The following is a 25,016-nucleotide window of genomic DNA, read 5'->3' as shown; positions in this document are numbered from 1 at the left end:
CGGGCTTCAGTGCAGGGCATCCCTAGGTCATGGCCCTTAAATCTGCCTCTTAGTATGGCAATCAGTAGTTAGTAAAGTGGGTGGTAAGAGAGGGTGGAGCACAATCAGGTACCAGAAGAGTGGTCAAAGGGGAGCACAGAATGCTGGAGCAAGGATGAAGCCTTATACACTTGTATTGAAAGTGCTCTGAGTTTGATTTAAATAAAGACGTCTGTTTGAATTTGGCGCCTGAAGATGCCAGCAGTCACCTGACCGCAACTCCAGGGAAGAGATCGGAGAAGAGGAGAGCGGGGCGCAACACGGCGGATCAGGTGAGTGACAACATCAGATTAACTGTAGAGCTTGGTGACCGGCTGAGATCCGGGTGTTCTTCACTTGGCAGCCATTTTTTTTGTCCCTACCAATATTCATGAAAGCCGCCTACATGAACGGAGATCCTCTTACTCGCCAGCCTGGCCAAGCAGCGGATTGGCCCTTGTTTGGCCAAATTGACCCGAGGCTTTGCACACTTCTTTAGTGTAACTTTTTTAAACACGCATGGTTCTGTGTGAATGACATGTTCACTTTTTATTGGACACTTGTTAGTAATAGTGGCGGATGTCACCATCTGCCAAGCCGGATACCTGTAGAGTAACGGCAACCAGCGTCTTCTTCGTGTGTAGCCGGCATCTAACTGGTTGCTAGGCGACAGCTCAGCGCTCCGATGCCCTGGTGAGCTTTTATTGTGTGGCCGAAGATTTTCTATCTCTAAGACAGGGATCTTCACAACTACAAAGTCATGATAAATAGACTCCTCAACCGGTTAAATGACACCAATGTCATTTTATAGGGCAATAACTAGTAAGCGTTGATCTTTGCATATTACACTGTCCCAGGTTTGATTTACTTAGTAAAAAAAAAAAATCCTCTCTGTGAATTTCTTCCTTTTGAATTCTGCCTTTTTATTATAGAAATGTCTGTTAGAAAAATAATAGATGACTGTTAAGTGAAATCTAATCATAATTCAGTCATCCATAAGAATTGAATTACTTTTTCCTTTAACCCTAATTTGATTTCAGCACTCGCTTAATCAAGGTGCTGATGGATTTTTCACAAATATAAGCGCTTAAAACAAAATGATGTTGAATAAGTATAATATATTAAAGGAGTAATATTATCCAAATGTCCTGTCTGAGGAATGTTTAATTTACATTTCTTACAAACAGTGGAGGCAACCATTTTTGTAAGCTGAACTACTAGTCATGAGAAGGCAGCCAATCCATTCACTAGGAACCAGTGACATCACTGGGAATGCAGCCTATCCCTTCACTAGGAGCCAGTGACATCACTGAGAGTGCAGCCTATCCATTCACTAGGAACCAGTGGCATCACTGAGAGTGCAGCCTATCCAGTCACTAGGTACCAGTGACATCACTGAGAATGCAGCCTATCCATTCACTAGGAACCAGTGACATCACTGAGAATGCAGCCTATCCACTCACTGGGAACCAGTGACATCACTGAGAATGCAGCATATCCATTCACTAGGAACCAGTGACATCACTGAGAATGCAGCCTATCCATTCACTAGGAACCAGTGACATCACTGAGAATGCAGCCTATCCATTCACTAGGAACCAGTGACATCACTGAGAATGCAGCCTATCCATTCACTAGGAACCAGTGACATCACTGAGAATGCAGCCTATCCATTCACTAGGAACCAGTGACATCACTCGATGTGACTCAATGAGAATGCAGCCTATCCAGTCACTAGGAACCAGTGACATCACTGAGAATGCAGCCTATCCCTTCACTAGAATCCAGTGACATCACTGAGAATGCAGCCTATCCATTCACTAGGAACCAGTGACATCACTGAGAATGCAGCCTATCCATTCACTAGGAACCAGTGACATCACTGAGAATGCAGCCTATCCATTCACTAGGAACCAGTGACATCACTGAGAATGCAGCCTATCCCTTCACTAGAATCCAGTGACATCACTGAGAATGCAGCCTATCCATTCACTAGGAACCAGTGACATCACTGAGAATGCAGCCTATCCATTCACTAGGAACCAGTGACATCACTGAGAATGCAGCCTATCCATTCACTAGGAACCAGTGACATCACTGAGAATGCAGCCTATCCATTCACTAGGAACCAGTGACATCACTGAGAATGCAGCCTATTCATTCACTAGGAACCAGTGACATCACTGAGAATGCAGCCTATCCATTCACTAGGACTAGGACAATGAACTTTACACCAAAAGTAATATTTCCACTGCATTTCAGCCCTTCCACAAAAGAACCAGCTTACATCAGGTCAGTGATTCTCTTGTTAACTCAGGTGAGAGTGTTGTCGAGGACAAGGCTGGAGATCACTCTGTCATGCTGATTGAGTTAGAATAACAGACTGGAAGCTTTAAAAGGAGGGTAAAGTTTGAAATCATTGTTCTTCCTCTGTTAACCATGGTTACCTGCAAGGAAACGTGCAGTCATCATTGCTTTGCACAAAAAGGGCTTTACATGCAAGGATATTGCTGCTAGTAAGATTGCACCTAAATCAACCATTTATTGGATCATCAAGAACTTCAAGGAGAGAGGTTCAATAGTTATGAAGAAGCCATCAGGGCACCCAAGACCGTCCAGCAAGAGACCAGGACCATTTCCTAAAGTTGATTCAGCTCCGGGTTCAGGGCACCACCAGTGCAGAGTTGATTCAGGAATGGCAGCAGGCAGGTGTGAGTGCATCTGCACGCACAGTAAGAAGCTCAGCAAAGAAGCCACTTCTCTCCAGGAATAACATCAGGGACAGACTGATATTCTACAAAAGGTACATGGATTGGACTGCTGAGGACTGGGGTAAAGTCATTTTCTCTGATAAATTTCCTTTCACATTGTTTGGGGCATCTGAAAAAACGCTTGTCTGGAGAATGAAAGGTGAGCGCTACCATCAGTCCTGTGTCATACCAACAGTAAAGCATCCTGAGACCATTCATGTGTGGGGTTACTTCCCAGCCAAGGGAGTGGGCTCACTCACAATTTAAGAACACAGCCATGAATAAAGAATGGTACCAAAACATCCTCAAAGAGCAACTTCTCCCAACCATCCAAGAACAGTTTGGTGATGACAATACCTTTTCCAGCATGATGGAGCACCTTGCTATAAGGCAAAAGTGATAACTAAGTGGCTTTGGGATCAAAACATCAACATTTTGGGCCAGGAAACTCCCCAGACCCTAATCCCATTGAGAACTTGTGGTCAATCCGCAAGAGGCGGGTGGACAAACAAAAACTCACAAATTCTAAAAAACTCCAAGCATTGATTAGGCAAGAACGGGCGGCCATCAGTCAGTATGTGGCCCAGTAGTTGATTGACAGCATGCCGGGGCGAATTGCTGAGGTCTTCAAAATGAAGAATCAACACTGCAAATATTGACTCTTTGCATAAGCTTAATGTAATTGTCAATAAAAACCTTTGACACTTATGAAATGCTTGTAATGTTACTTCAGTATACCATAGCAACATCTGACAAAAAGGTCTAAAAACACTGAAGCAGGAAACTTTGTGAAAACCAATATTTGTGTCATTCTCAAAACTTTTGGCCATGACTGTACACCATCATGGTAAAGTCCTACCACAAGGAAATGTTTATACATTCTACCCTTAATATTTACATTAAACAATAACCATATTTTGCAAATATTATATTATTATTATTATTATTATTATTATTATTATTATTATTATTATTATTATTATAATAACACACAGCTTAAAACAGTCCTGTTCTCCTGCTAGGCTTCCCCATTCCCTCCCCTTTGCTTATGAGTTGCAACCTATTTGTGCACAGAACACCATTTTATTAAACAATGCTTAATGGGCCTGATTCATTAAGGAAAGTTAAGCAAAAGTAAGTAAGGCAAAACCATGTTGCATTGGAGGGGAAGGTAAATTTAAAATGTGATGGCAGATTTTTATTTGGGGTAAGGCATGTCCTAGATCAACTTTAAATTTCAGTGTACAAATAAGGTGTCAAGTATTTGTGTGCTACAGGAAGAAACAGACAGTATTTTCCTTATGTGCAAAATAATAAACTCATTTGCACCCCTTACATTGCAACATAGTTTTGTTCAGAAAACTTAAGTAAGAAAACTTACTCAATTTTTTGCTTAACTTTCCTTAACGACTCAGGCCCAATGTGCTTATGACGTACGAGCAACACAATATGATTCAGGATCTTGTTGTAATGTACACATTGACATGTTCTGTAAAAATCTGTTCATAGCCCCCTGCAGAAAAACAGCATTTCAGAGTGTCCTAGTTATCGCTGACGATTGCTCTATCCTTCATCATATTGTTTCCTCTTCGGCTAACTGTGCAACTTTTTATTATCTGTGCAGAACACAAGACAGCACAATGGAAAAGGTCACTTGCTCCTTTCACAAATCCTTACACCTGCTGCAACATTCGACCTGCCTGTCATGGCGGTGCCTGTCTTTTGCAGGGCTTTTCTTTAATTAGCAGCATTTCAGATGATAACCCGCAATGTCACACCGCAGAATTGTCAATGTGATATGAATTTACATGGCGTTCAGGCGTTTAGCAAAACAACGGCACATTCCTGTCGCAGGAGATATCTTACCTCCTAATGGTTCTCAGAAGTGTTGATCTAGCCTCGTTGTGAAAGGTAATAATGATGCTCGTAGGTGGAAGATCTTTTGAGTAGTGCAATTCCGTACATCTGAAACAGAGAGCAATTACAGTGTAAGTACAGCCATCGCGGTGGCAGAACTCATCATTTTAAAGCATACATTGGTGACTGTGAAAAGTCCTGATTATATCAGAACGCTCAGGATCTTCAGTTTATTCCTTGAAGTGAAAAGATTTGCATACAGGTTTGGAAGGAAAGTTTCTCTAAAGTTACTCTGACAATTTTTTTTCAAGCTATATACAATTGTGTCAACACATAAAACGAGGCCATTGCTGCTTATCCTATGTACAAAAGCAGTGAGAGAGGAGAGTACAGAACACACTCTCTTTGCCACCAAAATGCAACAGCAGGAATTAAATACCAATCATCATCACCATTTATTTATATAGCGCCACTGATTCCGCAGCGCTGTACAGAGAACTCATTCACATCAATCTCTGTCCCATTGGAGCTTACAGTCTAAATTCCCTAACACACAGACACCCACACACAGACTAGGGTCAATTTGATAGCAGCCAATTATCCTACCAGTATGTTTTTGGAGTGTGGGATGAAACCAGAGCACCCAATGGAAAACCACGCAAACACGGGGAGAACATTCAAACTCCTCACAGATAAGGCCATGGTCAGGAATTGAACTCATGACCCCAGCACTGTGTGCTAACCACTGAGCCACCGTGCTGCCCTACCAATCTTTATCACCCATTGCATGTATGTGATGGATCAGCCAATATATATGGTTGCAAGCAGGGGTGTAGGAACAAGGGGGGGTCAGGGGGGTAATGATTTCTGTTGGGCGGGCAAAGACTGTCCCTCCCCCCCATGAACTTCTACACAAAAGTAAAGTCATAATATCTGTTCTAAACTTGTGCAACTTTATTAAATTATAGATTGTCTTAGTATAGCTGCCAAATGTACTTTAATATAGATTGCCTCAGTATAGATCTAATACAGATTGATTTGTTTATTTAAAATACTCTAAGGGCTAGATTTACTAAACTGCGGGTTTGGAAAAGTGGAGATGTTTCCTATAGCAACCAATCATATCCTAGCTTTCATTTATTTAGTGCATTCTACAAAATGACAGCTATAATCTGATTGGTTGCTATAGGCAACATCTCCACTTTTTCAAACCCGCAGTTTAGTAAATCTAGCCCTAAGTGTTTCGTTCATAAACATTTAATAAATGACCTGTATTGATGATGAACAACTATTCACTTTACGTTTCAAACATGAAATATAGCAATCTATATTTCTAGCATATACCATAGCCAATGAGGGAGTGATTATAAATTTAACACTACTCCCAATCAAATGAGATTATACTGTTGACGAAATCTGAATAAAAAAACTAGGTTAATGACTATGAAAAATGTAGATTTTTAAGATGAACAATTCAATTTATCTATCTTTCTTACACCTATTGTACTAATTGGTAATTAATATTAATGATAATATTTATTTAACAATGTATAAATACATTTTTGCCCATCCCCTGAAACATTGACAAAAATTAACACAGGATTAAGGGGTGGTTGTATATCTGCAGCCACTGTTACAACTGTCTTAAAATGAGATACCAAATGCAAGAAAATGGGGCTTCAAGCCCTATAGTGGTCTATGGCCTTTTGCACCCTCCAGCCATGAAAATTTTCTATTCTCTATTCATTGAGGTGAAACGCGTTGGTTATTGGATATTTTACTCATTCCCACACCGCTTATATCTTTTATATGAACATCTTTGAGTGACTCCCTGAATGATCCCAGAGAGGGACTTATTAGGCAACAGACGGAGACGTGTACAGCTGGGAGCACGTATGATCTACTGCGCATGCGCCAATTTACATCTGCTCGATAGTGGAACAGTCCGTCCACAGACAGCTCCCCTGTTTCCATCCAGAGGACCCCAAGGATCACCATGGGAAGACCCGGAGAAAGGACAAGACTTATGCAATCACGAACTGTGAGTTCTCTTCCCAGATTGGGATTGATATTTTTGGAATTAAACAGGCACTCATTGGGACATACACATACCTGCTCCAGACATCCCTATTATATTTCCCAATAATAGAATTATTCTCTACTGGAGTGCACTATATTATATGATTAGTGAGAGTTTGGACTCTGCACTTAATGTCTTTTTATATACCATAACAGCTCTGTCCCAATTGTACAGCGCTACAGAATTTGCTGGCGCTATATAAATAAATGTTGATGATGATGATGATAATCTGTATATGTTATGCTGCTACACTCTGGCCAGAGCAATTTCAGCATATTTTAATACCTTACTATAAATTTTGTCATTCCTATATTAGTGGAGACTTTGTTTATGTCATTCAGTGGTGGAGCGCCAGGGAACTACATCCCTATCTTACTGTCTGAATAGTAGCGAGACCATTCATATTCCCATAGGCAGCACCCCACCTACATATTTCTTAGATGAGGAGATAGACAGCGCTTGGTAATTTTCAATATCTAACTACAGTAACTGGCTGAGGAGAGAACCTCACAGATACAAGCACTAGGTGTATATATTTAGGTGGGACAATGAAACTGTAGTTGTCAGTGTAAGTCATTGTGGAAGATCAACCAACTGACCACTGGATCACACCAAATTGTACCCTGTGAGCCATCATGTTAGGAATCTAAGTTGCCCCAAATGGCAGAGCAATATAAGCTCAATCAGTGTTTTAGGCACCTACTAAACCTTGGTGCACTTGGCGACAACTTTAGGTCATGTAGTGGTGGCGGGTGACCCTATAGATATAGCCAATTTTTACAGGATTGCATGTGCATCATACAATACATTTTTCCCAATTTTTCTTGGTTTGGTAATGACGCACTTGTGTTACTAGACACCCGCATGGATTATCAATCACCAATCCCAGGTGGAAAAGTGTCTTGCGATCTACGATGAGCACAGTTGGATGAATATAGATTCATTGTATGCATGTTATCCACAATAACAATACTAATTCAAAACAGTAGATTTTATTTCCCAGAGCGAGATATAATGAACCTCATAAGATCCACCTTTAGTGCATATTTGGAAGTGTTTCAGATTTAGCTTTATAATTAGATTTTATTACCACCATTTCTCTGATCGTGGTAAATTCAACCTCTATTTATCATCTATGTAAACAATGCTGAATGTCTGTATTTAACATTGGAGTCTCTTTAGCTATGGCCAGACTTTTTACACCAGTTGGGAGGTGGAAGACATAATTTCAGTGTCTGCTTTGGATCCCTCTTGGAACATTCCTATAGAGAGAGCACATTAGTACGCACAAAGGACAAAACAAATCAGCTAAAAATGTTAAATTGTGACATTTGAAGTGAAGACGGCACCACTGTCCTCATACTGTCATAAGTTATAATAATAAAACATAACTGAGGGCTAAAAAAATGAGAACTAATAGAGCCTAGAATTATTTAAATGGACAGTTCTAATGTGGCAGTACTTCCATTTGATTATTTTAATATTGCAATATGCTCATTTTAGACTATGGGGGCTATTTATGAAGCCCTAAACCATGTGGATACAGCTTTTTCATGGTTTGTGGATTTTTAGGTAAAATGTTGGAGATAATTCATGCATTAGGTAAATTACAGCATTAAACGGCAGTTCCCATAATACTCAATGGGGACTGTGGTCTGGGCAAATTTCGTAGGTTGACCCTGACGGCTCACGCCATTAGAAGTTGACGTTAGTCATTGAATCCTATGGGGAGAGTATCGCAGCAGAAGGATCTTTGGATCCGGTGTCTCCATAAAAAAGAGCCATTGCATGGATAGCCCCCAATTGGATATGCTGTCCCGACATGACTTCTTTATTAAATTGAGCCAAAAATTCCTCTGCCATCATTGCGATCAGGGGTGCCAAGAGGGGGAAAGGTACAAATTAACGGAGCCTGGGCCTGTCTGGGGCCCCGGGCTTATATCCGCAAAGGAGGGGGGGTGTTAAAGGTGAGGGAGACAGCTGACAGCTGATCTCCAGACAGTGTGTGACATCACACACTGTCTAGGCAGCCTGTAGAACAAGCCAAAGAGCTCCAAATCTTGCGAGACTAAGAGCTTCCCTGCTCACTCTGCAGGATGTTTCCATCTGATGAATGTCAGCCCCTCAAGCACAACATAGTTAAGTACAGTGGCCTGGGGGTGTCCTAATGTGTCTTGGGGGAGTGTCTTAATGAGTCTTTGGGGGGTATCATAATGAGTCTTTGGGGGGATGGTGTAATGTGTCTGGAGGCCCGCCTACTCTCCTCTATTCACTTCAGGGAACCCATAAACCAGCTCTCACTTGAGCCGAGTCTTTAGGAAAACTGTCTTTCCAATACCCTAAACAATTTCCATGGAGTTTTAAAAGCATAAGGGTGGTCTGTGTCTGTTGGCAGGTGATGAAATGTATTTTCACAACTTTCCACAGCTGTGATGCCAGTAATCAAGTAGTTAAATGCTTATATGTAGAAAAACAAAATGCAAAGCTCTAAAGACAATTACCCCAGATTCATATGGTTACATGTCGTCCATACTTCATGATTATATCTGCAACCATCAAAGTCTTTCTTTAACAGTCTTTTAAAGCTTTGTAGTTACAGATCATAAAATTACCTTTCTTCACGTCAAAGCTGTTTTATGGAGTAGTGAAATTAATCTTTTTTTTTTTTTTTTGTACAAAGTGAAAATCCTTAAATATTTTATTACCTTCATAACTTTGTTTGCGTTGTAATGACTTTCAGACTTCAGTGTCTCACCATTTAAATAGAGCAACTATTTAATTATCATATCAGCTAGTTTAATAGACTCAGTCAATAAAACCGGTAAATGTCAATAGCATTGTAAGCCGGCTGTTTATTCTTCAATGGTCATATCAGCACTACATATTTAGGTGTCAGATATGGTTAAACGTAGCAATTTATTTGACTGGCGATACAAACAGGCTTTGCAACAAAGGTCTATGTGTGGCATAAAAGTATATGATAATAAAGCATATAATATACTGTGTAATAATGAGAAATGATATAGTACTGTGCATAATGTATACATATAGATTATTATATCTAAAAATTAATTAATTTCCGGAAAATCTACACAGAGACTCTCGAAGTTTGGGTAGTTCTCCCGGCCATCCACCTACATCTTGCCCAATTCCTAGTAAAGTGGACGAGATAGGGGCATTGATGACGGGATTTTGCTGTGAATTGGGTCAGTATAGCCCCGTCCTGTATTGTGATGACTTGTACACGGAATTGAGCCGCAGGAGGTGTTGCCAAAATGATACAAATAGCAGCACCTCGACCCCCCCCCACACTTGCCACTTGACCAAGTTTTCATGTACGCCATAGAGAGGGATCTAAATTATTCTGAGAAGGATGGGCCTACTTGGCAGCACAGGAAAAAAAACACCCTACGGGCCAACTAATGTCATTCTGGGAATGTATACAAATAGCATAAATAAGATATAAATAACATTCATTAAAATACTGCCTCAAGTACAATCTGTGTCAAAATAAAAGAGAATGTCTACAAAGTAATGTATCAATGGTACTACGTGCCCTCGCGCCTCCATAAGATTCCTGACCCCTCTGTTGGCAAGAGGCTCCAAAGAGGGGACTTTACTCCGTGTTTGGTTGACTTGCCCATAACTGACACGTTTTGATTCTTCAGATTGATGTGCCACTGGATCCCAAATTTCTTCTTCTACCCCTGAGGCCCCCCTCGGCAACCCATCATATTGTTTTGGCAGCTACATTCCGAATTGCAGTGGACTGGTGGCAGCAGGCTCCTCCGTCCCTCCAGGCCACTGTTAATCGAGTCTTGCAGACACAGCGTATGGAATATATGACCAGTGTTATTCACAATTTGTCTTGCACCTAGGTTTGGGTCCCGTGGCTTTCTTTATTCCAAGCCCGTTCTCCTTTCTTGTGACTTCACATTATCCTTTGTCCTCCCCATCTTTACTCTTTCCTCCGTGCTTATCTTATCTTCTAACATCGAATTAGCCACTCCACTTTTCTCTCTCCCCCTTCCCATCTTGTTATTCCCTTCTTCTTTCCTTCTTTTCTTCTTTTATTTTTCTTTTTCTCTCTGTCTCTTAAAAAACTCCTGGTCAGTCACTGTGATAATTTTGTATTACCCCCTGCGTTAGGATATAACGTTACTACCTTGGTCGTAGATACTATCTATTCCTTACTCTTATACTTTGATACCCTCAATGTTGGTTGTATTTTGTTTCCTGACCTTGCAAAAAAAAAAGTTATAAAAAAATACATATATATAAATAACATAATACCTTTGGCCTCCAGTACCACCTCTATGCAGATGATACCCAAATTTATCTTTCATCCCCTGACCTCTCCCCTTCTGTCTCGTGTCTCCTCCTGTCTCTCAGTCATCTCATATTGGATGTCCCAACGCTTCCTTAAACTCAATATTTCCAAGACCGAGCTTATAGTCTTCCCCCCTGCCAGGATTCTCCCATCTCCCACCCTCTCTATTTCTGTTAATAACACGACCCAAGTTTCTGTCCCCCAAGTCCGATGCCTTGGGGTCATCCTTGATTCCTCCATCTCATTCAAGCCTCACATTCTGTCCCTCTCAAAATCCTGCTACTTCCACCTTCGGAATATATCTAAGATACGTCCCTTTCTCACCACGGAAGCCACGAAAACCCTTGTTCACTCACTTGTTATCTCTCGCATTTACTACTGTAACCTCCTTCTCTCTGGCCTACGTGATTCTCGCCTTGACCCTCTTAAGTCTATCCTCAATGCTGCTGCCCGCCTCATTTTTCTCTCCCGCCACTCAGTATCTGCAGTCTCCCTCCAACAGTCACTACATTGGCTCCCCATATCCTACATAATTAAATTTAAACTCCTCACCCTCACCTTTAAAGCTCTAAGTCAATCTTCCCCTCCCTACATCTCCAATCTCATCTCTACCTACACTCCTACCCGCCCCCTCCGCTCTGCCTGTGACCGCCGCCTCACTACTTCACTGATCACCTCCTCTCACTCTAGTCTTCAGGACTTTGCCCGGGCTGCTCCCCTGCTGTGGAACGATCTTCCACGTTCCATCAGGTTAGCATTTACTCTCAAAGGCTTCAAGCGTGCCCTTAAGACTCATTTCTTTATTCAAGTCTATCAGTCCTCCTCCTAAATTCCTTGTCCTGGCTGTCTCCCCCAGTTAGTACCACCCTATTTGTCTCTCTCCCTTCCCTTTAGGATGTTAGCTCTCATGAGCAGGGCCCTCTTTCCTTGTGTGCTCCTTCTACTGTTCCTTCACCCTCTGTACCTCTTGGCCTGCTTCCCTAGACCTGTTTTCCCTGTATTCTTAAGCTTCTTCTCGCTGATTTCTACCATCCCTTCCACTATCTGTCCCAGATATAATCTGATTTGCTTTACCCTGTCACCTGTGTTTGTATACATTTTTATATCATGTTGTGTCTTGATTCTGTTTTCTGTATATGTAATGTACTGCGCTGCAGACCCTTTGTGGCGCCTTCTAAGTCTAAGATAATAATAATAATAATAATAATAATAATAATAATAATAATACCATAACACAATAACTAGTCTAGGTACCATTCAAGAACTGTAAACTTTTACTTTTTTTCTAAAAAACTGTCCTGCTTGTATATATAGTTGTTTGTTCTGATCTTTTTCATACCATCACCATTAGTTTAACATTCCCGACTCCCATCTACTGTTTATGGAAAGCTTTTAGATATCGGCTCAACCCCTGCATTGCTAATAGCAACACCTGCAGGTCCTAAAAGGTAGAAACCAAGACAGCGAAAACGTGCTTCAGCAAAATGATAAATATAATAGCAACTATGCATGTTTCTAATGAAATAGCATTTCAAACTTTAATGGTATTCAATTGTAGCCTACGTGACATTTTAAAAATGTGTTTCTTGCTCTTCTTTAATATTTGCATTTGCCTTTTGGCATTTATAAGTGAACAAGAAGGAACTACTGCACAAAATCTCAGCTTTTCATATAGAACCAATCTACTACTACTAATAAAAATAATACTAATAACAATAATAATAATAATAACATTTACTTGGCTTCACAATATTATCACTGAATCGGTTTAACCCTTTTAAATTTCTTTTCTTCCTACTTGCTGACTTTACTCATCATCATCTAGACCCCAACCCTCCCATTTCACTAGGAAGTGGGCTGAATGCGGGGGGGGGGGGGGAAGGGGGAGGGGTGCTATTGTCCCAAGAGTCAGGTAGAATTACCCAAAATTTGTGAGTCTCCTGGACATTTCAGGAGAGCAAGTGTGGTGATGGTTTGGATGAGATAGGCAATAGTTTTCCTGTATCGACCGCTGACAGGTGAAGCCCACACCCGTTTTCTGTTAAGGATCGAGGTAAGAATGATCTGAACAAAGGCATTAAAGACCCCAAGTGGTTCTATGAGCACCCTATCAACATTTAGAACCTACCTCGCCAAGGATCACACTTTTAAAACCAAAATCTCATTCTTGAGAATCCATCTTTCTAAATTATTGTCGAAAATCTGAAAGCTTAGCCCAGCAATTTCAATAAATAAATAGCTTTGCCCAAGACGTTCGTCATTATGATATATTTAAAGAATTGCAATTATGCCCCGCTGATCATTTTTACAAGCTGAATTACTTACGCGCTTGCTGATAGTCAAATAAAAGTGTCAAGACATTGACTTGTAATTTGTTAAATGACAAAGACTCATTATTTTTTATTACCGCCATTTTCCCTGATCGTGGTAAATTCACGCTGTGTTCTACCACTATTTTGCAGTCTATTTATATCATTCTGAATGCCTATTTGTAACAATGTTAGCTGCACGTCTTGACATTATCCATTCCGGTACTGTACATTTTAAAACATTACTTTAAAAGAGGCTGTCAGGTTGTTACACGTTATTGAAGTCTGCGGATAACTGATCACTGCGCATTATAATGTAATGTGTCATAATCAGTCAGAGAAATAGCTCTACCTGAGCATGAATAATTACATTTATTCAGCATGTTTCCTTTCTGCATTGTATTTTTTTCCTCCTACAATTTCTATGAAGTAATCTTCAGCTGTCCGCTGTAGCCCCTTTTCTAGACTTAGTTGGCTTTGCAGACACAGAGCACTTAACAGCACATAACGCAGCATAATTAATTGAAATACCGCCCAATGTATGCAACATAACCGCTTGTTAGATATATTGGGCCTGACGCAGTTATGCAGAAAGCTCAAAAATGGGTTCACACAAAAACGCACAAGCTCCACGTCAACATACATATGTAATTTCATGTGAGTGCTTAAAGCAGGCTGTTGAGAGGCCTGCCATCATCGTTGACTTCAATGGTGAATGGTGCCCTGGGTAGAGTGTAAGTTACACCCTTGCTGGGAGTGTTGCTTTAAAAGAATACACTGCAGCTTCACATTTAATAGGCATGCCCAAGAGCCTTACCGCTGCCAGTCAGTATCGCCAGGCATCTGAGTAAGGCCTATTGGATGAATTAGGCAGGGACCAGTTAACAGGAAATCTGTTAGGGCCTTATTATGAATTAGGCCTGCAGTACCTCTGTGATACCAGAGGTACTGATGCTATACATTGGGATAGTCTCTCCTTGCCTGCAAGGTGTTAAGCTCTCATCATCTGATCTGGATCATGATCACCTGTGGCTGGTCTTTTTAAGACTGCCTTTTCCCACAGACTGGTGCCAGTTTGTTTGTCTTTGCTGCTGTTGTTCTCTCTGTGAAACTCCTTTTTGGATCCTGACTTCTCTCTGGCATTTGACTCCTGCTTTGTTCCTACATTTTGCACCTGTTCTTGTGACTCAGACCCCAGCTATTTTGACCTTGCTTCTTGCTCCTGTCTACTCCTTGGCTGTTTTTGATCTCCCGGCTTCTGACCCTGACGTGTCTGACCATCCTTTTGCCTGATTCTACCGTGGATCATCCAGTGCCTCCTGCTTCCTGGCTAAACCTGGTAACCTGAAACTGCATCACAATTTTTGTACCTGGTAATCCAGAGTCTCCTAATTCATCTGCGAAACCTTTATCTAGGACTCTGCATCCATTAACCATTGATTGCACTTATTTGCTTCCTGTGTAAACTCAAATAAAGGCACTTGTGGTTTAAGTATAATCACTCTCTGTTCAGTTCATACTGGGAACCCTAACACAATCTCATTGCTGGGAGGTAGCAAGGGCATCATAGAAAGGAAAGAATCTCGGCCCTGGGTATACTATCCAAAAATAATTATTGGCCTGACCCAGTTCCTTATCAAGAGTAGTGTACTCGGCAATGCTCCCAATTACACCAAATAATAATTGCAGCACACCAGAGAGTAGAGGGTGTGGATTTGCAGGGCACTCTCAGGCTTACTAATTAAAACTTCATATCTTAATTAATAATTTATTAAAATTTATTTCAGTTATGTAGCTAGGAGAGCAGTCCTAAGCTAAAATAGGGAAGATTATTCCCCACATCAACTCTATATCTAAATCATGTTACATACACCTAAAGAACATTTCCAGAATACGCACATATCTGACACAAGACACCGCAAAAACATTAATTCATGCACTCATCGTCTCCTGCATTGACTATTGCAATTTCCTCCTTACTGGTCTTCCCAAAGTCAGACTTGAACCCCTACAATCTATTTTGCACGAAGCGGCTAGATTGATTTTCCTTACAAACCGTTATTCCTCTGCTGAGCCACTCTGTCAGTCTCTACATTGGCTGCCTGTATTTCAATGAATCCAATATAAAATTCTTCTACTAACATACAAGGCCATCAACAAAATTGCACCGACATACATTTCCTTACTTGTCTCGAAATATCTCCCTACTCGACACCTCTGTTCTGCACAATATCTACGTCTCTCCTCTACTCTCATCACATCCTCCCATTCTCGGTTACAGGATTTTTTCCGGGCTGCACCCACTTTGTGGAATTCCCTCCCACGCACAATAAGACTTTCCTCTAGTCCAGTGGTTCCCAAACTGTGTGCCCAGGCTCCCTGGGGTGTCTTGGAAATCTCACAATGGTGCCTCAGCCAGGGCCAGTGGTAAGCAAGACAGGGGACTCCTTGGTAATTATTTTGGCTTAGGGGTGCCTTGAAAAAATTTTGGAGACCCTAAGGGTGCCTTGAACTGAAAAAGTTTGGAATCCACTGCTCTAGTCTTCAAACCTTCAAGCGTTCACTGAAAACCCACCTCTTCAGACAAGGTTATGATATTCCTCAACCACCATCTTAATTTCCCTAGATTACCCTATTACCATCCTCTATACTGCTAACACAAGACAACAATCCTCTGACCAACATTGCCACACACACAGCCCACTCAGTACTTTTACCTTTGCATTCTAGCTGGTCCATTGTGCAATATGATGTAGCACGGGCCCTTGTGTTTCTAACTCCCATTGTCCCATAGATTGTAAGCTTGCGAGCAGGGTTCTCTTACCTCGCTGTCTGTATGTATTACCCAGTATTGTTTTATTAATGTTTGCTCCCAATTGTAAAGCGCTACAGAATTTGCTGGCGCTATATAAATAAATGTTGATGATGATGATGATGAAGATGCCCTGTAGTATAGGCACACAGGCCTGCATTTAGCAAACGAGACACTACAGTTTGCAGTACTGTTCTGTGATGCCCTATAGGGAGGTTCCTGTAAACTATTTCTAAGTATAAATGTTACAGTGAATGAGGACTGGCTGCTGTTTCCTAATATCCAGTTCCTGCATATTGATGTATCGAACAGCCCTTTATTCTGTTATTCAATATACTGCACCTCGAGTAGCGTCTTGTGTACAGTACAAGTTCTCAATAGGGACTGCACATGAAGCACACAAGCCCCTATTGAGAGGAGGCACTCATGGTACTCTAATACCTGGTCTCGCTCTCCCAGGATTGGTGGATGATCAGTACCTCTGTTACGCCACAGGTGGCGCTATACTACACACAGCCCACAGTTGGGCTATACAGTAAATAATTTCATATGGAAGATTGTAGGAAATTAAGCAGGGTGCAATTAAAGGCTTCTCAGGATCTGTCTTCTGACTACAGAAAATGTCATGTAAATTATGAATTGCAAAACTGACTATAATGCAAAGCTGATCTATGTCACATCTCTCCTAACACTCCCTGGCAGGTAAATGACAGCCAGTGATTGATGTTTTTATGTTGTGTGGTCTAATCTTGCAGCATCTGTGCAAAAATAGCAACTTCCAATCTTATTATATTTATTCAAACATTTATTGAATATCAATTACCACCCGTTAGTTTGTTAGATCGTAAGAGCTGACGTCTCTTTCACATTATCTGTCTGTATGTATCATGCAATATCAGGCCAACTACAGTAAGGGCGTGTTCACAAAATAGAGGTATATAAACTGAAATAAACCCGCATGCAGACACATACACATCTGTATGGTTTGCGGGTGCTAGTGAGCTGGTCCAACGAAACGCACTAATGATAAACGGCAGCACTAGCAAGACGCTTCTTATCTTACTCTTGGCTATTTGTGACTTAACTCCTCCCACTATAGTAATAATTAATAAATTAAATGATACGTTATATGGTAAATGCGAATTTTGCATTTATTAATGACACTGTCCAGATACTATTCTCTAGTGTGTATATGATGCTTCATTATATTAAGTGCAAATAGGTGTAAGCCACAACTCTACGTTATATATCTGCTTTCTCTACAGTATTGCGGTGTGTCACAGAGACCTGGCCTATGCTAGTGATGTACACCTGGATGCGTCTTGGGCCTGATTCATTAAGGATCTTAACTTAAGAAACTTCTTATTTCAGTCTCCTGGACAAAACCATGTTACAATGCTAGGGGTGCAAATTAGTATTCTGTTTTGCACATAAGTTAAATACTGACTGTTTTTTCATGTAGCACACAAATACTTGATAGCTTATTTGTACACTGAAATCTAAAGTTGATGTTTGTGAGCTACAAGAAAAAAACAGTCAGTATTTAACTTATGTGCAAAACAGAATACTAATTTGCACCCCTTGCATTGTAACATGGTTTTGTCCAGGAGACTGAAATAAGAGGTTTCTCAAGTTAAGATCCTTAATGAATCAGGCCCCTTGAGTCTAAACCTATAAATGTAATATTTTCCTATGTATGTTCAGTGCACAAATTCGTCCAAATCTGCAGGAGCTCCTAAATAGGAGAGTACATTTTTATGTGCACTATATTATAAGAAGCATTTCATTACACTAAGGTGACGTCCAAAATAAAGACACTCCCTATGCCTCCTTATGGTTTATTTATGATATAGGTGAGGCTTTATTTTAGGAATAAAACAGAAACATTTAAATGAATGAAGGGCATGGGGTAAAAGTAGGGATAAGCTGAACTTTAAAGTAATGTTCTAGAACTTTTTTCGTTTCCGTTAGACCCACAATCTTAGAAACAGTTTTGCTATCTGATTTTACAGGTACAGTTCTTAAAAGTGTATTAGGGGCACCAAAGGCGGCACGACGGTTAGCATTGCCGCCTCACAGGGCTGGAGACACGAGTTTGATCCAAACCAAGTTCCTATCTATGTAGAGATTATGGCAGTGACAGTCACATGGCATATGATGTAGTGAGCAGAGAGGCTTTGGAGCACCCCTCTGTAAAATCTTTCTTCTACCATCACACGAGTATCTGAGAGTGTGACTGTCAGCCATACGCTGCGCCCTTCAGAGAGATTTTTGAAAGGAGATAATGATTTGTTTTCAATTGAGAGCTAACATACCAAGAACCTGCTTGTGAATCTATCAATTGATTGAGCAACTTCAATTTCTGTATTGTTGTTTGAGTGGCATGTCTGGTATCAGTGGCTGATGGGGAGTGCTGGTGCTGTATTGCCAATTTAAAACAGATGAATGCATGAGCCAGTATATAGGGACTTTCATTGTTTAAAGTTAGGACCAATGTATTAGCAGAAGCACCATGAAGTGGCGGGTGGCTTATCATGCATTTGCAAAAACAGCTCTCTTGCTAGTTCATAGCAGTGTGCTAGGGGATTTTTTCTGTATTTGTTCCTTTCTGGATATCCCTGCCCTCTGAAGCACCTGCTGTGAATCTATACATTGATTGAGCAACTTTCATTTCTGTATTGTTGTTTGAGAGACATGTCTGGTATCAGTAGCTGATGGGGAGGTTCCGGGGTACCTCTTGGTAAGTTAGCTCCCAATTTAAAAACACATATATGTATGACCCAATATAGGGACTCTCATTGTTTAGAGTTAGGACCATAGAATTAGCAATAGCGCCTTGACGGGTTGGGTGGCTTATCATACATTTGCAAATGTGTCTAACTGTACAAGGAGACAAGAGAGAATTCACTATTCACACGAGCAAGTGCTATGCTGGACGCAGCCAGAACGATTGCTGAATCTGCTTTCACAATTCCTATTGTTACTTTGTTTTAGGCAATCCCAGTCTATTTAGAAGCCTCATGTTATTTTACTTGCTATTAATTACATTATAGCTAAGTAATGTAATATCACATACTCCATTATTTTACTCATTCCGTCCAATATTAATGCACACTGCGTCAAATCCGAGAACCTATTCCTCGTGATTACTGGGTGATATTAAAAAGGTCACACAATGTACAACAATCTGAAACACATGAGATTTAACATGTATATTAAAATGCTGCTTCGTTTTTTTTTTCTCTTCCTCTTGGCTAATAGCGCATTTTAAATTCCACTGTAATTTCTCACGGGACTCCGAGGCGCTGCGGACTGTGGTATTCAAATTTAAATTGGCTTTTCCCTGTACATTTAACTGCAGGTCACATACTAGCTATGTGATTGTTTTAATTGATGCAATAGTTTATTAATTAGCTATAACAGAAAAATATTAAAGCTGTTTTTTTTCAGGCTTTGTTAGAGCAACAGGGAAAAAAACAAGTAAGAGAAATGGGAACAGAAAGCTATAAATTAGCTGTATTTACTAATAGTAGATTCTTTCCTGTCTATCTTTGGACATAAATATATTGATACATATTTTAGATCCGCTCTAGAGATGAGCGGAGTTGCGGTAACTTTATGGAGCTGGAGAGTAGCGGGATGTAATTGGCTGATGAGGTTGTCCTGGGATATCATATGGGCCAATCACATTGTGTTGATATTGCATCTTGGAACAACCTCTATCATAGGCAAACCGAGGAGGGGGGGGGGGGGGGTCCTAGTGCCTGGAAACCCCCCTCCAAGCCTGGGGCACTGTATAATTGAGGTGGCTGGACCCGACCCCTACTTCACACAGCTCTGCTTGAAAAGGGAGAGCTGCGTGCACCTAACAGTAGTGCACGCAGCATTGCCCGTGTATATTATAGGCATAGGTAGAGTTGGAGAGCAGCCAAGCACTGTCTAATATTATAGCCACACCCTCATGCATGCTGGTCACGGCCACTGGTGGTGTGGTGTGGAAACCCCCCCTCTACAAATCCTGCGTTTGCCACTCTCTATTACCTGTCAGGTACGTTCCACTGTTTTCCAGTTCCCAGTTGCATTAAATGTTGCTATGCATTCAGTAGCTAATTTTCTGCTTGTAATACTTTCAGGAACTCTGTTTGTGCCTGCTAGCCATTACTCACCCCATTTTCTGCCTACATGTGCTCCAGATTGACACCTACTTGTCATATCCTCCCCCCGGGAGGGCGGGGCAAAGTGTGAATCTGCAAACCGTCTCTTGCACACAACCAGTGTTTAAAAAAAGAGCACGGAACGTGAAAGTAGTTCCGACCGTATTCAAATCATTAAATTCTTAACAGTATAATCATTAATAAAAATATGGATTTAAAAAAATATATATATTTTTACATTAAATAAATAAAGATGCTGTTAACACGTACTGTACATACAATGCGTTCTAATGTTCTGTGCTAGCTAGTGACGCACATAGCTGCGTCTTTTAAAACAAAGACTATGCCGTGTAATTCATCTCTATCAGTCGGCAGCACTGTAGAGGGTGCGCCCCCCCCTCCTCGTACCGCAATTGAAGTCGCAGGCTATCATAAGTGTAATTTGCGATCAGATGCATGCAATTGCGTTCATTGGCGTAATGTCTGTTTCTAAGCATCCGCAGAGCTATTTCACACAAGATACATTGCGCAAATGGACGTATGTCCGACGAGGAATGAGGCCCTGAGGTGGCAACATGGTTTGCGTCATTTTGAAACTCTTATGCACAATTAGCAGATAACTAAGTTTGATGACTATCTGTAGCGGTATCTCCATGAGAATTTTGCAACCTTCCTGACTAAAGATCCTATGTGTGAGTCTCACACCTCACCCCTGTCTACAAAGCAGAAGGAGCTGAATGTTTTTAAGGAAACGTTACCTGGGACTTGTCTGGTTCTATCACAAGAGAGGCCATAAGCCAAAACGTACTTAAACTCATGGGTTGTGCGACTGCGATGCACTTACCCCTTCAGGGTTAAGTCTCCTGCATAGCCAGCCTATAAGATCCACCGGGATGGTCCTAAGCTTTCCTGTATAGTTTCCCCCAAAGTGGATGCTGGGTCTCTTTGTTTCCTGCACGGAATACCCCCCTCCCACCCTGCTCATGTAATGATTGTCTTGCATTGATGTCTTGCTAACCAGTTTTCTTTCTTGGCCCTATTGAGTGGCGGATCCCTTGACCTGCTTTGTGTGGGCGTGTCATTGTTGAGTCCAGAAGGGGTGTAGTCACTCTGATGCCAGATTTAACACCGGCCAATAGAAAAGGATAATATCCTGGGACCAGTGGTGTAATGGCTATCTGACCTTCTACTGTTTGGTTTTGCTATTAGTTGTTAGTTGACTTGCATTGTTCTCACCGCCACCCTTATCTTTCTGTTTAAATAAAACTGTGACCTTTTGCCAAATTTAAACTTGTGTTTGTGTGTTTATTTTATGCTCTCAATCATAGTAATATAAATCGGCACATATGAAGGAGGTTTGGGTGCATGAAAAGGGAGATATCAGCACTATGCAGGTTATGAGTTTAGACTCAGCAATAGAGTTTGGCTACAGGCGCTCTAATATGGAGATTGTCCTTGTTTCTTTGTGTCATGTAAGGGACAATGGACAAACATAGACATTTGCGACTTTAAGCAGTTCTCAGTTTTGTTTTAGCGATAAAACCTCAGCTTGAATGAGCATCTCATTCAGCTTGTTCATAATTATGGTGTGTGACAATTACGTCTAGAGTAATTGCAATTTAATACCTCTCTACAAGTGAAAATTGCAGCTTTTAGCTGGAAAAGTGTTATAATAATGAAGAAAATCCCCGAAGAGAGTTTTGTTAGTACCTCCGGCTAGTTCTGCCTAAACGGCTGACGCCGCACTGGAAAAGGCCAAAGTGCTGCTGAACAATTCTGGAGTACAGTAAGTGCCTGCTAAACAGATTCTGCAGAACACAGCGTAGGACACAGTGCTGAGCAAAATAGGAGACATAGAAGGGGATTTAGAAACCAGAAAATGCAAACAGGGAGAACAGGAAAACTGTGATGAGCTCAACAATACGACATCGATTGTAGGAGGAACAATATTTTGCTGGGCTGATGAGAGAGGATCGGGGGTGTTCTATGCCAGATGCAGGAAAGCCGCAAAATGCTCCTGATTCAGTGCAGAAATGCAAATATAAGCCTTGCGATACTGGTCTGGTTTGGTAACAGTTAACTTATTGCTTTGCTGGGCCATTGCGATAAGCAACAACAGAAAATCTGTGTTATCAACGCAGATTAATACACAGACCCCGTAGTCACAATTAACAACTCAAATACACCAACAAAAAAACATACGTGATGAAAAAGAGACAGCAAGAAACCCGTTGAATAATCTGGGTTGCATCTTAAAAATCAAAATTTCGTTTGAGATCTGCATACAAATCTATATCAGTCAGTAAGCTTTAATGATTGATGCTTGGTGGCGTAGTATCAAAGCAAACTCATTTAGAAACATCTAGAGAAAAAAAGGGTTTGAAATCAAAAATATAGGATACATAGAGGCACAATAATAATTAAACCCATTATGCTTCCATTTGTCTAATTTATCTCCTTCCTCTACAATCATGTGACCACCAAGGAGCTTCCTAACTGACTTGCTCAATAAAGAGACACATTATGTTTAAATTGAGTAATTTGTAAATATATATAGCCACATCCAATTATTATTGAAACAATTGAAATAATGACACATTTTCCCTAATAAAGCTGTGTGTAGAACAAGCATGAAGAACGAAGATTAAACCCGCACAGATGTGACAATAGCGCCGTCACTGGCACAGGATAACCGAAGATTTACATGTTTTGAGTAAGATGCCAAAATGTTCTCATTTGTATGTGATCCAATGCAATAACCACTGAAGACGTTTGGCCGATGCAAGCAGAGAACTCTAGCTGTGATACCTTACTATTGTAATTTGCGTAGTTGCATCTAATTGCTGCTCAGTGAGTCTCTCCTGAGTAATTAAACAAACAGGTGTAAGACCAATGATGATGAGACTTAGTGTGTCCCAGCTTTTTTTTTTTGGTTATATTCCCAGATTATCACTATGGTGCCTGTTTTTTAAGCCATAAACCATGCGAAAGCTGCTTTTTACGCATAGTTTTGCCATTTTTAAGATAATAAGCTATCTAATAAAGGCCTAACGCAGGGGATATCATAGATATCTCCCACATAAGGCTAAGTTTTTCGATTTAACAAGTAGGTAGGATTTAAGTAAAGTCATCACCGGAACGGTCTATCTGATGCGCTGTACCCGGATGATTTTTTTTTTTATAACTGGAACTGTTAATTATTAAATAGGCCCCTAAGGCCTCTATTTAGAGGAAGAAATTCTGTCTTAGGCCACTATCTATCAAAGGGTTAACACAGGCGATAGTACTGCTAACATCACTCGCTAGCTTTCTCCGGCGATAGTCTTCCTCATGCAAAGCAATGAAAAGATGCTTCAGTATTCAAATAAAGCATTTTTTCAAAGCTGACTAATAGTAAAATAAATATCTTTTGTAATGAATTTTTATATATCCTTTTTTTTTATAGATCCACTGCATGATCCGACTAGCCCGGTCATGCATGTGCCGATCCACCAATACCGGCCCGGCGTATTGGTAAGTCTACTCTTAGTTGTCATCTGCCTCCAGCTGCACTGCAGCATCTCCCTTAAAGATACTGCTTGCCTCCTGCAGCTCCCGTCTGCTAAGAGCTGTGGTTGGAATTTGCCATTATGTGAACCTGGCCTGCAGTACCTCTCTACCACCAGAGGTGCTGCCGTCTCACCATTACACACACCACCTCACTAGCAGGGGTTACCTCTTTCCCCAATCAGCACCCACACCTGTTCCCTACCTTTATAAGACTGCCTTTCCCAGCAATCTGTGGCAGTTCATTGCTGTCTTGACTGCTGTTGATTCTCCAGAGTGTCCTGCTCCAGTCTGACTTCACGGTATTGACCCCTGTTTGTTCCTCGGCTACGCTGCTTATCTTCTGACCCAGACCCAAACTTCGTGCTTGACTCTGTTCATTCCCTGGTACCTTTGTTGCTCTCCTGGCTTTTGACCCTTTAGTTTGTTTGACCCTCTTCTATCCTGACACCCATGGATCGATCCAGTGCCTTGTGCCTCCTGGCAAGACCTCAAGTCCTGTCTACTATGGTTCATCCAGTACCTCATGCCTCATGACTCCTAAGTAACCAGGTATTCTGTCACCATGGTACATCCTGTGTCTTCAGCCTTCTCTTATTCTCCAGCCTCTGAGCTAGGTCTGCTAACCGGCTACTCTGTGCTGCCTCTACAAACTGTTTTCCCAATTATGACTTCCTGAGTCATTCAGCTATATTGCAGGTCCTGCTGTTGTATCCTCTGCCTTGATCTGTGTTACGGCACCATTCTCTGCCTGTGAATCTCTGCCTAATAAAGATACTTTACTTTTACATTATCAATCTCTCTGGAGTTCATGCTAGTAACCCTGAAGGAGGATTTCTATGGCTGCTCCCACCCACTCCAAGTACACTAGCAATTTAGCCCTCAGCTGGGGCCAACTCACGTCTGATGCGGGGTTGGGGCAGATAGCAGGCAGAATTTGGATGGATGGGGGTAGGGCTTATTGTGTCCTGAATCTCCATGTCTCAGTTTTTGGAGGTATGTTAAAACATTTTAAAAAATACACTTATTTTAAAAAGGGAAATATATTTTTAAAAAAATGTTTTACTTTTTTGTTACATTTTATTTAAAGGGCTCACCGTGTATGTTACCACAAACTTCACATCAACCTTAACTTTAAACCATAGCATGCAAATAAAGAC

At 41.0% G+C, this 25,016-nt stretch overlaps 1 protein-coding gene across 2 annotated transcripts in view; it reads right to left on the bottom strand.

Annotated features, from left to right (window-relative positions):
- GALNT14 (polypeptide N-acetylgalactosaminyltransferase 14) overlaps positions 1 to 25,016 on the bottom strand; it is a 378,447-nt gene that overhangs the window by 106,110 nt on the left and 247,321 nt on the right. For both annotated transcript variants that reach the window (XM_075204367.1, XM_075204366.1), the window contains exon 3: positions 4,635 to 4,733. In XM_075204367.1, the coding sequence (XP_075060468.1) occupies positions 4,635 to 4,733 (99 nt within the window). The remainder of the gene's footprint in view (positions 1 to 4,634; positions 4,734 to 25,016) is intronic.

Source organism: Mixophyes fleayi, chromosome 3 (assembly GCF_038048845.1).
Source record: "Mixophyes fleayi isolate aMixFle1 chromosome 3, aMixFle1.hap1, whole genome shotgun sequence".
Taxonomy (NCBI): domain Eukaryota; kingdom Metazoa; phylum Chordata; class Amphibia; order Anura; family Limnodynastidae; genus Mixophyes; species Mixophyes fleayi.
The sequence above is the reverse complement of the archived record's forward strand: the minus strand, read 5'-3'. Positions and strand labels throughout refer to the sequence as shown.